Source organism: Geotrypetes seraphini, chromosome 2 (genome assembly GCF_902459505.1).
Source record: "Geotrypetes seraphini chromosome 2, aGeoSer1.1, whole genome shotgun sequence".
Taxonomy (NCBI): Eukaryota; Metazoa; Chordata; class Amphibia; order Gymnophiona; family Dermophiidae; genus Geotrypetes; species Geotrypetes seraphini.
Genome location: NC_047085.1, coordinates 155,031,449 through 155,049,294, shown reverse-complemented (window position 1 = coordinate 155,049,294; position 17,846 = coordinate 155,031,449). Strand labels below are relative to the sequence as shown.

At 43.3% G+C, this 17,846-nt stretch overlaps 1 protein-coding gene across 1 annotated transcript in view; it reads left to right on the top strand.

The window, feature by feature from the left end:
* Window positions 1-1,070: 1,070 nt before the first annotated feature.
* The window catches only part of APCDD1 (APC down-regulated 1), a 91,331-nt gene continuing 74,555 nt past the window's right edge, over window positions 1,071-17,846 (top strand). Inside the window, exon 1 of the mRNA XM_033934211.1 lies at window positions 1,071-1,209. Within this exon, the coding sequence (XP_033790102.1) occupies window positions 1,167-1,209 (43 nt within the window). The 5' untranslated portion in view covers window positions 1,071-1,166. The remainder of the gene's footprint in view (window positions 1,210-17,846) is intronic.

Here is a 17,846-nt window from a genome sequence, read left to right as displayed (position 1 = left end):
GGACATACAGATCATGGAACACGCCGGTAAGAGTGCACATGCGGGCTTAGCATTTTATTATAGTAGATTAGTAATATTTTATTTATTTATTCAATTTAATGTAAAAAGATTTAGGATAAAGAAAAAATACAGGGAAATAATTTTTCTTTGCACCTGGGTCCCAAAGTGTCAGCTACAGAAATATTTCAGCACTGAGCCTCTAGGTTAGCAATTCAGATTAGACTAGAAAACTGAGCCCAAAGAGTAAAGGGAATGGAAATGGAGATAATAGGAACTAGTACACTAGGATGGCTGGAACTTTTCATAATTATTAGGCGTGCTAAACCCTATGGAATCACCTCCTCCTAAACATAGTCAAGGAGTTTGTTTGATTGGGAAGGGGTGGGGGCGCTCAACCACCCACGGAGCTGGATCCTAGGCTAAAGCCTGTTGGGCTGGTATGAAATCCTGTATGGAGCTGCAATAACTCAAGTCAGTAACTTGCTTAGAAACTCCTTGGAGAACGAGCTTGCAGGCAGGCTCATGCATATTTGGGGATAATAACTATCCTGGGTCCAATAAAAAGCCAGGAAAGGGGCTAATTCATTAAGGATTATTTTTCTGCCTGGGCGGGGGGGGGAGCGCTTCCATCTCCAACAACCGGGCGGCGTCGGCCCTTCGGTGGGGGCGGCGCCTTCCCGCCCTCACAGCCAGTATTTCTCCTCCTCCTCTCGAGGCTCCTTATAAACGGCGCTTACGAAGGGAGGGGAAAGCCGAGGACTTTAATTGAAGGGGGGGTGGATTGTATTTGTCGCTTTCGTTAATGGTTTGAGAGGGTGAAACATGAGAAGGAAAGCAGGGCTGGGAGGCTCCTGAGCCCTTCGGGATTTCCCTCACCCCAGCTCTGTCGCCTCCCGGACATGAAGTGATTTCGGTTTGCAGTGGAGGGTTTTGGGCGGGAGGGGGCTCGGTCTCTTCCTCGCGCTTGGGCTGCACTGCTTGTTCCTGAATCGCCTCCTAACGTGCACCGCGTCTGTGGGGGAAAGCGCAGTATAAAGATCGGTTTTCTAAGCGCTTTGGGGGAGGCTTTTTTTTTTTTTTTTTTTTTGGGGGGTGGGGGTTATTTTCAGACTCTGGGAGTAGGATTACTTGAACCTGGAGCAAGCTCGGAAGTTCCAGAGACGGAGATGTGCCTCCTGCGCTACCTGCTCGCGGCGCTCCTCTTGCACGGTGAGTGAGCGCGCAAGTACGCTTTGCTCGCGGTCCTTTTGTAACGCCGTTTCGCCTCGTTTCTCGTTTTCAGTGAAAAGGTGTGGCGAAACGCTTTCTTGCTTCTCTTAGATATACTGATTTTTGCCAACATTTGCTTATTGCTGATCTGAGGAGGAAGGCGTAACCTTCGAAACCTATTCATAAACTACATTACGTTGGTCCAATAAAAAGTATTATATTTTTCCTTTGTGTTTTTGATTCATTTCTACATATCTCCCCACCCCCCACCCCCCTTTTTTGGTGACTGGTGCCAATAAACTGATCAGAATGCCTTGCACAGGGCTCGTGCGCTGCTTTTCTCAGGTGTCCCATTTGTCCCGTCTGCTCTAACTAGATTGTAAGCTCTTTGGGCAGGGACCGTCTACACATGTTGCACAGCGCTGTGTGTGCCTTTCGGCGCTATAGAAAAGATAGCGAGTGTATCATCTTCAGCACTACAATCCCTGGTGAAGTGTGTTCAACTGGGATGGTTGAGTATAATCTGGTACCATTATTGGGATGGCTTGATTGTGTTTCAAGGGGAGCACCTCGACCTTTAAGAAAACAATAGCGGCAGCCCTAGACGAGGAAGATTAAATGTGGAGAGTAAGGAATGGAACAACATAATAGTAAAAGAACATCTCCTTATCATTTAACCTGCTCACTTATGCAGACAATAACTGAATCTGCAGTGGCAGGATAGTAGTAGACACTTCCCTCTCTGCAGCTTCTCTCTTTTGGAGTAAATGCACGTGAAGTGCTGAAGGTCAGGGAGGGCTGGGGAAAGAAGTGAAGGAAGGCTTGAATGAATGAGACTTCTCTCTTTAAGGATCAGGAAAGGCATAATCATCTATGTACAGTTCGCCTCCGGAAGTTTTTCTTGCCAGTGTCTTTAGGAGAATTAATCGACATACCACAGTACTGTACATTGGTGTGATGATGTAACTTACGCCCTAGGTTCAAAATTTCCTCTTATTGACTTTTCAGATCTATCCCTTTTAAAACAGCAGTGTTAGAAATATATTTTGCCAAACGCCAGCTTACCACTTTTTCCCCTCAGCCTTGTTTTGATAGTATTGTAAGCTCTCATTTTTATTGGGGGGGGGGGGGAGGTGGAGATGCAAAGAATGGATAGGCCATATGGTCTTTATTTGTAGTCTTTCTGTATTTGGATGTTGCTTGCATGATCACATATTTTTGCAAATCAAACTTACCTTTTATGACTACTGTCCTGTCCTTTACCTTTTCTATCCTATGGCTCTTTCTTTAAAAAAACATTAACTTTGTAACTTTCTCCCTTTTTTCCTTATGTATTCAAGTTTGTCTATATGTTTGTCCGTCTAACCCATTTTAAGCAGTACGTTGAACTGTATGTTTATTTTATAATTTATTGTAACTCGCTTAGTAAATTATAGATAAGGGATTTATCAAATCTAAATAAACTTGAAACTTGAACTTGAAGCCACACTTCATTTGCTTATGAACATAGGAGCCAACTTTTTCAAATTGATGGGGGTGCTAACCCCGATTGAAACTACCCCATCTTTGGACACGGTTGAGGAGTTTGCTGAATATTGGGGGTGCTCAGGCACCCACAGAGCTGGCTCCTATGCTTGTGATAGCAAAAAGATTGTTAAGAGGTTCTACACGGCAATACAGAAGGTGCTTCTAAGTTTCAATACTAATATATCAAAGAATGAAACTGGCCTTTATCAGAAGTCATGGAAGTTTGACTGGGGTTGTGGAAGGGTTAATACTAGCTGAGCAGACTATAAACAAACCTTATATATCCTTTTGCTTTAAAATACAGTTGTCTACTTTGTGCAAATGTATGTAACACAGTAAATGATGACAGAAAAAGACCCTCACAGTCCGTCCAGTCTGCCCGACAAGGTGGCCAGAGCCTCACCCACCACTCCATGTAGGTCCTGGCCACCCAAATTTGGAATTCTCTGCCAATATATTTAAGGAAAGAAAATGATATTGAGAAATTTAAAATTAACTTAAAAACATTTCTTTTTAAAGATGCATTTGATTAACAAATTCTTCCCTTGAATTTAATAATGCTGCTTTCGACAATTCTTTGAACTCCCATCCTTATGTTTTCCCTACCTACTTTTCTATTATAAATTGTATTTCATTTCCCCTTTTTCCCTTCGTTCATGTTTGTTTTTATTTAATGGTTATATATTAATTAATGTTTTATTGTCAATTTTAAAAATGTAATTTTATCTTATAGTTGTAATTTAAATATTTTCTTTTATGTATGTACATCGCTTTGAAGCAAGATTAAGCGATTAATCAAAAATTTTAATAAACTTGAAACTTGATATGTGGTGTACTGCTGACAGTATTCAACTTACCCGTCAAGATCCTTTCTCCTCCCTCCCAAGTCTCACAGTTCCCCCCCCCCACCACACCCCCACTCACGGTATGTGACAATAAAATAATTAACACACTGGAGTTGTCGGACCTTCGCCGGGGGACAGACCGTACAGGTCAGTCCAGCGTCGGCCTCGGTTCCAACTATTCTTGCCCAAGGTAACACCTCAGACAGCCATGATGCTTAAACAGAAAGGTGGAAATGCAACCCCTGTATCTATCCCATGCCTTTTTGAATTTGTTCCCATTTTTGGACTCCACCACCTCTCTCAGAAGGGCATGCCATGCTTCAACCAATCTCTCTGTGAAAAAAAAAAAAAAAAATTCCTGACATTACTTCTGAGTCTACCTTCAACTTCTATCCATGTCCTCTAGTTCTGCTGCCCCCTATGTCTCTGAAAGAAGTTTGTTTGACTATTAATACATTTTAAGTACTTAGGCCCAAATTCTGTAACCAGCGCCTAAAGTTAGGCACCTATTTCGGAGGCGCCTATCTAAATTGAAGAACAAGCTCAATTAGGCTTTTTAATCATAGGCACCTATCCAGAAAGTGCGATAATGTAACAAGGTGCCTCTAAAAATATAGGCGGCTTTCAAAAAATAGGCGCTATGCATGTTAGGCATGGGCATGGCTAGGTGTTAGGCGCCTTCTTACAGAATCGCTGCTCTTAAGCGTGCTTAAGCGCTCGCATGGGCGCCTAACTTTTAATTGTGCCTTGAGTTGACCTATTTATTGGGTGCCTCCAAACTAGGTGGCCAAATAGGTTCCTCTCGGCGTGATTCACTAAACAGCACCAAATTTTGATTGAATTGCGCTGAACAGTGCCTAAGTAGGCGTCCAACGTTTGGGCGCTTCTTATAGAATTTGCCCTCTAGTCTGTATTGCATCACCTGTCTGTTTTTCCAGCATAAACCTATTCAAGTCCTCCAGTCTCTTCTCATACATTTTATGGCATAAACACTGTCCCATTTTCATTGCCACCTTCTGAGCTGCCTCAAGTCTTTTATACATCCTTGTATAGAGATATGGCCTCCAAAACTGGACACAGTATTCCAAGTGGGGCCTCGCCAATGACTTGTACAGGGGCATCAACATCCCCTTCCTTATGCAGGTTATACTTCTCCCAATGTAGCCTAACATTCTTCGAGCAACAGCCACCACCTTAATGTTTCACCACCTTGACATCTTCAGACATCATCACCACAAGGTCTCTCCTGATCTGTGCATGTCAGTCACTCACCCCCTACAGGGATCTCAAAGTCCCTCCTTGAGGGCCGCAATCCAGTCGGGTTTTCAGGATTTCCCCAATGAATATGTGTTGAAAGCAGTGCATGCACATAGATCTCATGCATATTCATTGGGGAAATCCTGAAAACCTGACTGGATTGCGGCCCTCAAGGAGGGACTTTGAGACCCCTGCTAGCACATATTGGTTTCTTGGATTTCTGCAGCCCAAGTGTATCACTTTGCAAATCTCAACTGCCAAACATTAATTAGACCATTCTTCTACTGTAATTTTGTAAATCCCTTCTTATATTGTCATCCGCAAAAAGGCAAACGTTTCCTTCCAACCCTTTAGCAATGTTGCACACATTGAATAGGATCAGCCCCAGTACAGACCCCTGAGGCACTCCATTATTTACATTTCTATCCTCAGACAACTCCATTAACTACCACCTTCTGCTATCTGTCAGCCAACCAGTTTTCAATTTAATTCACCACTTTGTCTTAATTTTAGCCCACTGAGTTTATTTATGAGCCCCCTTTGAGGGACTGTATCAAAAGCCTTACTAAAATCCAAGAAGACTACATCCAGCGCATGCCCACTATCCAGTTCTTTGGTCACCTAGTCAAAGAAACAAATCAGATTCATTTCGCATGATTTTCTTATGGTGGAGCCATGATGCCCCAGATCAGATTCCAGGAAACTCGCTGTCCTTTCCTTGAGCAACACCTCCATTATCTTTCCAACCTCCGAAGTAAGGCTTACTGGCCTATAGTTCCCCACCTCTTCTTTGCTTTGGTGAAGAGGGACTACACCCGCTGTTCTCCAATCTCGCAGAACTTCCCCAGTTTCTAAGGATCTGTTATACAAATCGTTGAGCGGACCCACCAGAACCCCTCTGAGTACTCTCAAGATTCTGGAATGGATCCCATTCGGTCCCATGGCTTTGTCCATTTTCAATTTTTCAAGTTGTTCATAAACACTTTCTTCCATAAATTATGTATTATCAACTTCAGTTTCAGATGCAGCTTTAACAGCCTATGAAAGTCCTACTTCCAGATTTTCTTTGGTGAGGACACACAGAACAGAAGTATTTAAGCACCTCTGCTTTTCCTTCTTGCTCTCCATAACAGTTCATAATATATTTCAATCTCACAATTCCATTTCTAGTCTTCGTTTCACTAATATACCTGAAAAAGTCTTGTCACCCTTCTTTTGTTTTTAGCCATTTGTTCTAACACTAAAGTCTTTGCCAACCTATTTCTCGTTTTACTACTTTGTTTTATCTGGTAATCTCTTCTGTGTTCTTCTTTTGATTTTATTTTGTCAGCGACTTTTTTGGTGAACTTTATCTGTTTCCTTTTTCTCTTTCTCTTGTTCTTGTTAACTGATTATATAGCTCTCTTCAGTTTGAACCACAGATCCTCCACTGCTCCTATGTCCTCCCAGCCCTTCAGCTCTTTCTTAAGGTACTTCCCCATTTCCTCAAAATCAGCATGCTTAAAATTCAGGATTTTGAGTTTTGTGCAGCCACATTCCTCTTTAGCTCTTACATCAAACCATACAGTGTGGTATTCAGTGTTGGCCAGATGGACACCTACCTGATGCTGGATACACTACCTCCATTTGTGAGCACAAGATATAGCATCATATCTCCACTTGTGGGTTCCATCACCATGTCTCAGCAGTGCACTTTGAAAGGCATCTACAATCTCTTCTGCTTTCTGTTTCCATAAATGACACCTTCCAATCCATATTTGGCAGGTTAAAATCCCTCAACAAAAGCACATCCTCCTTCATTCTTAGCTTTTGGATATATATGACCAAATCTTTGTCTAACTTCTCCGTGTGTTGGAGGTCTGTAGACAATGCTCACATAGATGGATGTTCCATCTTCTCTTTTTAAGACAATCTATATCGCTTCTCTCCCCAGGACCCCTGTATCTCGGCCGCTTTAATATTATTTTTCATATATAAAGCTACCCAGCCACCTTTCTGATCAGCTCTATCTTTCCTAAATAGGGTATAACCTGGTATATTTGCATCGCATTCATAGGAGTCATTGGATATTACAGTATTTACAGCACGGAGATGTGGTTCAGCATCTGGGCTTGCAAATTATAAACTTTTGCTACATAGACTTTGAACGTTTGTGCATATAGCGACTTGTTATCTCTCTCACCCTCTTGTTTCTCCTTCTGCCTAGTCTTCCCATATACCTTTTTGCTGATAAGTGATTTGCTAAGATGGTTTATTTTAATTCTACCTTCACTGCTGTTATTTTCGTGCTATTGGTTTTGGTGGGGGTGACCTTCCACTTAGCATACCCACCTTCTAGTTTAAATGCCTAGAAATATATTGCCTGTATTTCTCCCTAAGGATCCTTTTTCTCGTGTCAGAAAGATGTAGGCTATCATAACAAAACAGCCTTTTGTTTTTCCAGGTATTGCCCCATTCTCCTATGTACTTAAACCTTTTTTTTTTTTTTTGGCATCAGGTTTTTAGCTACTTTTTGAAGTTTTCTGTGTTTCATAGTCTTCCCCCCCCCCCCCCCCCCCCCCCACACACACACACACCCTTTCCATAGGCAGGCAGTATTTCAGAAAAGGTCATAGAGCTTACCAAGGAGCCTCAACCATTCCCATAGCTTCTAGAAAGCTCCTACTAGCATACAGTCTGTGACCAGGTCATTTGTTCCCACATGTATTACAACTCACTCATGGTATCTTTACTCTCTTCTCTAATCGCCTTCAGTATTTGGTTTGTATTTTTTCTAGCTGAGGAGCCTGGAATGCATACTATTTGGTTGGTGGCCCACAGAGTCCGCTTCCAGTGTAATGCCTCGCACCCTGGGCTGCGGTAGAAACCTCTACCATGGCTTAATAAAAAGGGGGGGGGGTATCTGGTCAGCTATGCAGTTAGTATATTTGAAGATTGCTACTAGCAGGATAGCAGTGCCAGTCAGCTCAGCACTAAATTTTCAGTGGGTTTTGTTGTTGGTGGTTGTTTTACCTGTAGCAGCTGTTTAAACACCGACTACCACAGGCTTAGTATTCACTCCTATATTTTTTAAGATGCGCTAATGAATCAAATATACGCTAACAAATGCACATGCCTAATTATTTTGGCAATGCTTCAGCAATTCATTTCAGTAGCTTAATGGATTAAGCAAGGCTGAAGCCGATAGCAAGTGTATGTTACAGGTACAATAAGTCATCTAAGATCCTCCAGGCTCAGAAGTTTGAAGGATTTAGGGAGAAGTGAGAGCAAGGTCACTTGTCAGGCTGGTTATAATTTTTTTTTTTTTTTTTTCTATGGGGTCTCAAAACTTCTACAAATAAAATCTGTAGACAGTTGAGCCTCGTTAAACAAGACCTGCAAGAATGCCAAGGTGAACATTAAAATCCCTATGATCTGGGGGTTTAAAAGTCAGAAAACGGATGGCTTGTAGTTAGAGGGTACAGAGGGAAGGTATAATTACAGGGTTGGACTACCAGGCCCATCTGCTTAGAATTACAGAGCAGTTTTAATCTTTAGTTGAAACATGAAACAAATCGGAGCCAATGAAGAGATCAAAACAGCAGCTGCCAAAAAAAGATGAAATGGAGAAAGCCATCCAGTTTTGATCTACAAAAATACTTTCTGAATTAAGAAAATGCTTGGAGATTTTGAAAATTAAAAAAGTTGCAAACTTGAAAGGCACTGTAACAAAAATGCAGCGGTGCTGAAGTTGTCTTTCTTAACCTCAAACTAGTGTGTTATTTTTTTAATTTTTTTTTTTTCTTTGGATACTACTGTATTTTCTCTCTGTTTCATGGATCTGTTTCTGGGCTCTTGGCTGCTTTTTATACTATAATTGATTTTCTTTTTTGTTATTTAATAATTATATTGTGGTTTGTTTGTGTGATACAGCATTGCACATTTTTGTTTAGTCAAGATCTCTTGAAGTATGTTCGGTTAAATACTTAAAAAAAAAAAAAAATGGAAGTAAATGTATTCTAAAACTCCATATGTTTCTTAAAATTACAGCTTGACTGCATAAAAAGCATCTCTTTTTAATGTTATTGAAAGGAAGCTTTCATAAAATCTGTTGAATGTCATAGGAGGTTTGTAGCTGGAAGTTGTCCATTATCACGATTTTCTTTCTTTCTTTTTATGTAAAAAGCCACAAGGTTTCAGATGTCAAATCCAAAAATCCATTCAACTCCAGAAATGTTTATTCTCTATAACTGATTATGTACTATGAAAACTTATACAGATAAAAATCAAATTGGCAATTTTTTAAAAGTAAAAACTCCATATTATGCAGAGCAATTATTTGTCAGTACATAGCCATAGGAAGGAGACATTGGATATGATTAGAATTTCTATAAAACCTAGGAAGGTAAGGTAGAAAACTTAATAAAATTTATATTCCACCCATCTTATAATGTTAAATGCTGCTTTTTGCCAAGTGTTTATACTATGAATTTTATCTTCTTGGGCAGACCAGCTGGACCGTACAGGTCCTTTATCTGCCATCAAGTACTTGGTATAATGGCACCAGGTGGTATTTTGTAAAGGGCATGCATGTGGGTACATTATAGAAAATGGTATCAAGGTACCAATTATGTGTGAATACTTACACCACGTCAATGGTGGATGAGTTACAGTAGGTGCTAATGTGTTGACACATAGTTGTAAAGTTAAGTATTCTGTAAGTTACACAGTAGAGCTGCCATTGTCTGCCCCTGCTCCACCCATGAGTATACCCCTTTGAACCTTTTGCACTTAGTGGTCCTTTTACTAAGGCACACTAACCAATTTAGCGCTCGCTAAATGCTATTTAGTATACGCTAAATCAATTAGTGCACACTAAATCGGTTGGCACGCCTTAGTAAAAGGATCCCTTAATAAATTGGCCAAGTATGTTGTAGTATTGCAGCTATCAGATGCACAAGAATATGTGCCAGCACAGGTATTTGGTATCTTAACTATAGGAGTTAATTTATATAATTGCTTTTCACATAAATAAAAATATTTAGGAAGTAACTTTGATAAAGTCATTCTCATACATGTGGTACTAAGTGGCCTCTTAAAAAATAGTAACCAGTGTAAAAGTATGTGCTGTGGCTTGAAGACACCTACTTTGCTGGTAGGCATGTACATACATGCATAAATTATCATATTTTGTAATCTATGTACATGGGGAGATTCTATAAAGAGCACTTAAAAATGGATGCCAAAAAAAAATTAGCGCTAAGTGCTATTCTATAAAGAACACGTGCTCTTGACAGACTAGACATAGTGCCGATAACCATGCCTAACACTGGACGCTAGACTTACGCCTGCTGAAACCTGGTGTAAATGCTGGCACCCAGTTTAGGTGTGTACTATTTACCCAGTATTCTATAAAATAGTTGTGTAACTTTCTTGAATGCCCTTCCCATGGCCATGACCCCTTGTGGAATACACACAGAGAGTTAGGCACCCTAACTTGTAGAATAGTGTGCAGCTGGATGCATGCATAAATTTTAATGAGTGTCAATTACAAGCCTGTGCACATTTATCTGCAACAGTGCTGGTACTCTGAATATTTCCTAGTTAACTGTTTAACCAATATGCGTGTACACACCTCAGCAGCATGGCCAGACTTGGGCACCATATATAGTAGCCGGGGGATAGTATAAAATTATAGGCTACTGCTCTAAGGGGTCGTTTTACTAAACTGCAGCAAGTGCCAGTGTACACTTAACGCACATTAAAAAGGCTTGCTGTGTGCTGGCATCCTGAAGTTAATTTGCCATTTTATACGCATAACACAGCACACCAAAAAAGTATTTTGTATTTTCCTCAAAGGGGGCAATTTAGGAGCTGGAGTGTGGGTGCGATAGCATTAATCAGTTAGCATATGAGGCACTGCTGCATGCCAAGTGATTAGTGTGGGGGCCCTTATTGCTTACAAAATAGGTGGTGGTAAAGGCTTATGTAGCTTTTTTTAATATGTGTGTGTGTGTATGTATATATATATATATATATATTTAATAGGTGTGTGTGTGTATGTCTCTCGAGAGACTACGGGAACTCCCCACAGCCATTTCCTAATGGCTATCTGCACGGGGCAGGAGTGTAGGAAGATAGCTCCTGCCCCAAAAACCAGCTAGACCTCCAGGTCAGGCCAGGATGCCGGAGGAAGACAAAAATATGGGATTTTTTTTCCCTCCTCCCCCCCCCCCCCCAAAAAAAAAATAAATTGCGATTATGTGAAATCGCGAGTAGGGAAACCGCAAATGGGGAAGGGGAAGTGTAGATTGCAGTAATCTTGAGGTTATGAGAGCGTTGACAAGGGTCCAGGTAATGTGCTCAGTTAAGGAAGAGAACTTGGGGATGACATATCTAATGCAGGTCAATATTCAGCTGGCGGCAATCGCCATTTCTTTAGGCACTGACTGTGACCAGCAAATTTTAGAACCAGATATTCAGAGCTGGGCCTTATCCAGGCACTGGCATTGAATATCTGGGACTTCAGCAGCGCCTGGGTAAGCCTATTTAGTGCTGTATATGCACAGCTAACTGGGATAAATTAGAACTGTCTTTTGTGCAGTTGTACCTGCCTGGTAACCTATGCAGGCACTGGCACTGAATATTGTGGGTGCCCACATAACTTCTGGCTCCTCCCCAACTCTGCCTCTGGACTAACCAGTGAGTAGTAATGTTCAGTTAAGTGCTGCTGAAAATCTGGGGATGGCCAACTCGCCATGATTTAATAGGGCAGGGGCCTCCTCTGCTCTGTTAAATCATTCTGAATATTGACCCAGTTATTTCCAAGCATGGATTTAGCCATAGGCAACTGCTTCAGGTATAAAATTTTAAAGGTGTTAAAATCCCAAGCCAAAAAGGAGAGCACCGCTTCTTACTTAAGAGCACAGGTTCTTGGCCCAGATCTGGGAAAACACCTAGCCAATCATGTTTTCAGGAGATCCAGGTTCTTTGGATGATGCCACCCACAATATATGAGAATATAATGGCTTCTTGTTCTCGGGGGAATACACTGCTTCTTGTGGTGTCCATCTTTAAATTTATATCATTTACTCCCAAAAGGGAGATAAGTAATAATTTTTATAAGCAATGTGAATGTGGAGCACTGTTCCCGCTAAACCAAGCAGAAGTCCTCCAACTACATTGCTGCCAGTGGGGAGTGGTGCTTCAATAGGAAGATTAGGCACTTACCTTGATAATGCTCTTTCTAGAATAAGTAAATAAGCAGCTAGGTTGGCGTACTATGCATATAAATATCTTCTCAGAAATATCTCAGTCCCACCACTCCACCGCTATGTTGAATTTCAAAAACGTGGGAGATTTACGTGGTAGCTCATCAGAGGTAAATTATTTTTTTTTAAACGCTGTGATAATTCAAACGTGTTCATAAAGATACCTTTTTTTCTTTTTTTTCCAACTACAATAGTGTCAAGAAATTATTACAAAAGTATATACTTAGCTTTTATACACAGCTGAACCTGGGAGTCTGACCCGACATGTTTCGCACACACAGTGCTGTCTCAAGGGTCTCCCGAGGCTGCCGTTGTCATCTGACTCACAAGACAGAATCTGCACTTGTGAGTCGGATGACAACGGCGGCCTCGGGAGACCCTTGAGACAGCACTGTGTGTGCGAAACATGTCGGGTCAGACTCCCAGGTTCAGCTGTGTATAAAAGCTAAGTATATACTTTTGTAATAATTTCTTGACACTATTGTAGTTGAAAAAAAAGAAAAAAAGGCATCTTTATGAACACGTTTGAATTATCACAGCGTTTTAAAAAAATCATTTACCTATGATGAGCTACCACGTAAATCTCCCGCGTTTTAGAAATTCAACATAGCGGTGGAGTGGTGGGGCTGAGGTATTTCTGAGAAGATATTTATATGCATAGTACGCCAACCTAGCTGCTTATTTATTTATCTTGAGAGAGAGGGTTGGTGATAGACCTATAACTATACTGGTATTATATTAAAGCTTTCTAGAATAAGGGCATACAAGTTCTGACATTCCTTAGCAACAGCAGCAGATGAATCCAGAGACCAATGGGATAGCACATATCTGCCATCAGGTGGAGATAGAGAAACTGATTAACAGGTGGGGTGGTCCTATTGGCTGGCACAACTCCTACATCTTCAGTATGCTCTATATCCCAGCAGATGATGGTCGCTATTCAACTAGCTCCTGAATTCTGGCTGTGAATGGAAAATTATTTTCTCCTGTTGAGGTTTCTCTTCAGTGAGATGGCAATTTTATTTCTCCTGTTGAGGTTTCTCTTCAGTGAGACAGGGGTGTTCAGCTGAATGGTGCCGGCTTTAGGGGTTACACCTGCCCCCCCCCCCCCCAGATCCCTCTCCCTCCAATGATAGAGGGTCTGACTGGGTCTCGATTTTTCTTCTTTCCCTTCACTGAAAAAAAAAAAAGAGAGAGTCCACAGTGACTATTAAACAATTCTGCCCTCATAGTTCACTGAATTGGTGAGTCTGATTTTGGGAGGAAACAAAATTGATTCGAATCAATTCATCGAAGTGAATCAATTCGAATTGGCAAATTGGGCAGCACTACTTGATAGTGCACTACTTGATAGTGCACTCTGTATCACTTTAAGTTTTTTTTATGGGTGTGCCCATGTTGCATACATGCCAGGGCCTTCCTACCCAACATCAGCTTGCAGGACATGCAGTTCTTAATTTTTTGCAGAGCTGAAAAGCTGTCTTCAGTTTTCTCTTCAGTGCATCAGACATTTTGATGCTTTTGTGCTTTCTCATCTTGATTTTTCAGTTTTTTGTCATAATTCTTTGTTTTTATCATGTTCCTGTATTTTTCTCTACTACTATTAATTCTATAGCGCTACTAGACGTACGCAGCACTGTACAGTTACAAAAAAGAAAACAGTCCCTGCTCGCAAGAGATTGCAATCTAAACAGCCAAGACAGACAAATAGGATGTCATGGATACAGTTAAGGGGAATGGTTAAACAGCTGGCTGGAGGGCAGAAGAGTAGGGTTAAGAATTGAAGGCTATATCAAAAAGGTGGGTTTTCAGTCTGCTTTTAAACATGGTAAGGGAAGGGGTTTGATGGACAAACTCAGGTAATTTTATTCCAGTCATAGGAGACAGCTGGATGAAAGGAACTAAGGCTGGAATTGGGAGTGGAGGAGAAGGGTAAAGCTAAGAGTAGCTTATCTAAGGAGAGAGAAGTGAGGAGAGATATTGAGGGGCAGTAGAATGAACACACTTGTAGATCAGCAATAAGAGTTTGAACTGTATGCAATGGTGGATAGGGAGCCAGTGAAGTGACAAGGAGAGGGGTGACATGAGCGTGGTGAGGTTGATAGAAGATGAGTTCATGCAGCAGAGTTTTGCACAAATTGCAAGGGGGAGAGGCGACACTGCGGGAGACCAGTTACAAGTAGATTGCAGTAATCTAAGTGAGAGGTTACAAGAGTCTGGGTAATATGCTCAGAGGAAGGGGTGAATTTTGGTGATATTGAAGAGATAGAAGCGACAGGTCTTAGCAGCTTGTTGGATGTGCATAGAAAATGAGAGATCAGAATATAAGATGACTCCAAGGTTGCAAGCATTACATTACATTGATGTCTTTTATCCCACCAATACCTTTCAGTTCTAGGAGGTTTACAACAAGAAATTAGCCTGGGCATTCCCAGGGAGATTACAAGGTTGATAGCTATAGTATGTGTCGGGATCTGGGAATGGTCAATACGGTTTGGTTAGATCATTTGACAAATTTCTTGAATAGTATGGTTTTCAGTTCTTTCCTGAATGTTTTGTAGTTGGCAGGGCAGGTTTAATTCATCGAGGGCCTCTAGGCACCCAAGTACACTGGGCCCCTTGCCCCGCCCCACCCCACCATGCGCTCAGGCAGAAACAGGAAGCTGCATCAGAGGGAAGCTTTGGGCAAGCAGCACGCTTGCACAATTACAGTTCCCGTTGCCTTTCTTACCCGCGTTGCTTGCTTGTCTTACTCTCTGTTGATAGGGTGGGGCCCGCGATCGATGCTGAAGGGGTCCATCGCCGTTTTAAAAAAAACAATGTTGATGCCCTCCATCATAGGCATGTGCCTACTTGGCCTATTGGTTAATCCTGCTCTGGTAGTTGGGTGTCGTGCTCATCAGATTTGAGAGGTTGTGGTCTATTTTTGCTGCTCTGGTGGCTAGTAGGGGAGACTGGAACAATGACAGTATTATTTACTGAGATGGAGAAATGAGGAGGAGGAGCAGAGGGTTTAGGAGGAAAGAGGAGCAGCTCAGTCTTGGACATATTTAATTTCAGATGACAGTAGGACATCCAGGCAGCAATGTCAGCCACACAGGCAGAGACTTCTTCTTGGGCTTTCTCAACTTTAGTTTCATTTGTGCCACTTCAAGCCCTTTTTTTTCCTGCCTGGGAACATAATTTGTTTTTGGGTTTCATTTTTACTTGAGTCCCCTGGGTCATTGAGCCCTTTCACTTAGTGCTGGTCATTTTCTCCTCCATGTTAAAGCGGCTTAAAAGAAAATGCTTTCAATGTAATCAGACCATCTCAGTCTCTGACCCACATAACTGGAGCATCTAGTGTCTAGGTTCTGAACATGGGACATTGAAGGGCAAATTCTATAAATGATTGGAGGTGGCGGTAAGTGTCCTACTGCTGTCTAACTAGCCAATTGGGAAGCACATTTAAAAAATAAAACAAGACACCCCAAGGCAGGCAGCCTAGATTGTAGGCGTTTTTGTGAGCCTAGAGAGACACGTAGGGCCACCTAAGCTTGCCCAAAGGTAAGCGTGAGCATGGTTTTGCCTGGAAGTGGCCTTAGGCAAGCTTAGGCAGCCCTAGGCATCTGAAATGTAAGCAAGCAAACTGCTAGTCTACATTTCAAATAGACGCGGCCCTAAGCTGATCGTTGGCAAGGGAATCTCCATGCCACGATCAGTTTAGGGGCCATGGAAGGGAACCTGTTCCCCCCCCCCCCCCAATGAAGTTGGCTGGCAGGAGGGATATGCACTCCCTCTTGCTGGAACCCCCAACCCCCCCTCCTCCCCCCCTGAATGTCTGTGGCAGGAGGAGTGTCCAATTCTTCCTGCCACCACCAAGACATCCCTGGGCAGGAGGTATGCCTACTCCCTCCTGCTGTTGGCCCCCATCATCCCCAAATTCCCCCTCAAGATCCACCTGCCTCCCCTCCCATGAATGCCCCCCATACCTTTCTCTGCTGGACGGCAAGAGGGAAGCCCACTCCCTCCTGCTGGCAGGTCCACCTCCACAGAATGGCAGGCCTTCCCCTTGCCTAAAGCCCTGATTGGCTTGGGTGCCTAAGGCCCCTCCCATAGAAAAGGCCTTAGGCACCTGGGCCAAACAGAGTCTTAGGCCTCTCTCACAGTGCATTCTGGGATGCACTGAGAGTAGCCTAAGATTCCAATTGACCAGATCCCTTAAGCCACACCCATTCAGGGGGGCTTCATGGGTTCCGGCAGGAGTGAGTGGCCAACTTCACAGGGGGAGACTGGTTCCCTGCTGTGGCCGCTAAACTGATCGCCACAGGGAGATTCCCTTGCGGTGATCAGCTCAATGGTAACGCAATTCTTTAACTGGTACCTGTGACATGGACGCCAGTTAGAGAATCGAGGTGGTTAGGCGTCTGTCTGTCAGGCCAGATGTGATTCTATATATGATGCCTGTGTGTGATTCTTAAAAGCTACTTAGGCGGATGCTGAGACTGGGCGTCCTATACAGAATCTGGCCTGACTGTTCCCTCTGTCTTTGTTTGCAGAAGAGGTCACTTAAAGCCTGAAAACTTCAACAAACCTTTTGGTACTGTATCAGTATCGACATACAGCATGGCGGAGGGCTTGAATTCCAACATCCAGCCTCCTATAACTCCAGCATCAACACCGTATCTAGAGCATTGCACATTGGGTGTTTTACACAGGCAGGATCTAGCTAGATACTTGGGACCTCAGTTGGCCATGGTTGGAAACATGATACTGGGCTTGATGGACCTTCATTCTGTCCTAGTATGGCACCCGTTTTACAAAATCCTTCCACACATAACTGCATGTCAGTTGCTGCATTTTCTGGGACACATTGGCCCGGATTCTGTCTGTCCCGGGCATCCTATACAGAATTGGAACAAAACCCGCCCAAAGTAAACCCGATTCTGTAACCGGACATCCATGTTGCAGACATCGGTTACAGAATCGGGTTTGTTTAGACGTGGCCGCTATACTTAATTGCAGCAAGGGATCTCCCTGCTGCCATTAGTATAGTGGCCGCGGCCATGGCCGCCAGTCTTCCCTCCCCCCCCCCCCCGACGATCGCAGCAGGAGGGTGCCCAACCCCACCTGCAGACGATCGCGGCAAGAGGGTGCTCAACCCCACCTGCCGACAGAACCCACCCACCCTGAAGATCGCCGGCAGGAGGGTACCCAACCCCTCCTGCCGGACTCCCCCATACGAAATGCCCCAACCACCTCCCCAGACCTCCCCCAACGGCCTCCACGAAGATCTCCGGCAGGAGGGTGCCCAACCCCTCTTGCTAACAGAAACCCCCTCCCCCGAAGATCGCCAGCAGAAGGGTGTCCACCCCCTCATGCTGGACCCCCCCAACAAACCCCACCCCCAGAACCCCCCCCCCCTCGGTCTTACCTGTAAGTTGGCCAGACGGGTTTTCGCACCGTCCGGCCAGCAGGCCTGCCTCTGTCCAAATGAGGCGGGCCCACCCCTCCCCTGCCCAACCCACAGGATCCTAGGGCCTGATTGGCCCAGGTGTTTAAAGCCCCTCCCGCTATAGATTTTCTTCCTGGGGTGCAGTGCATTCTCTGGAAACTGTCACATGTCCATTTCTATCCATCCTCAACTACCTTCTTCACCTCTCGAGCTCTGGTTTCAAAACAGGCGTGATCCCGGAGGATTGGAAGATAGCCAATGTTATGCCCATCTTTAAAAAGAGATCGAGTGGTGACCCGGGGAACTACAGACTGGTAAGTCTGA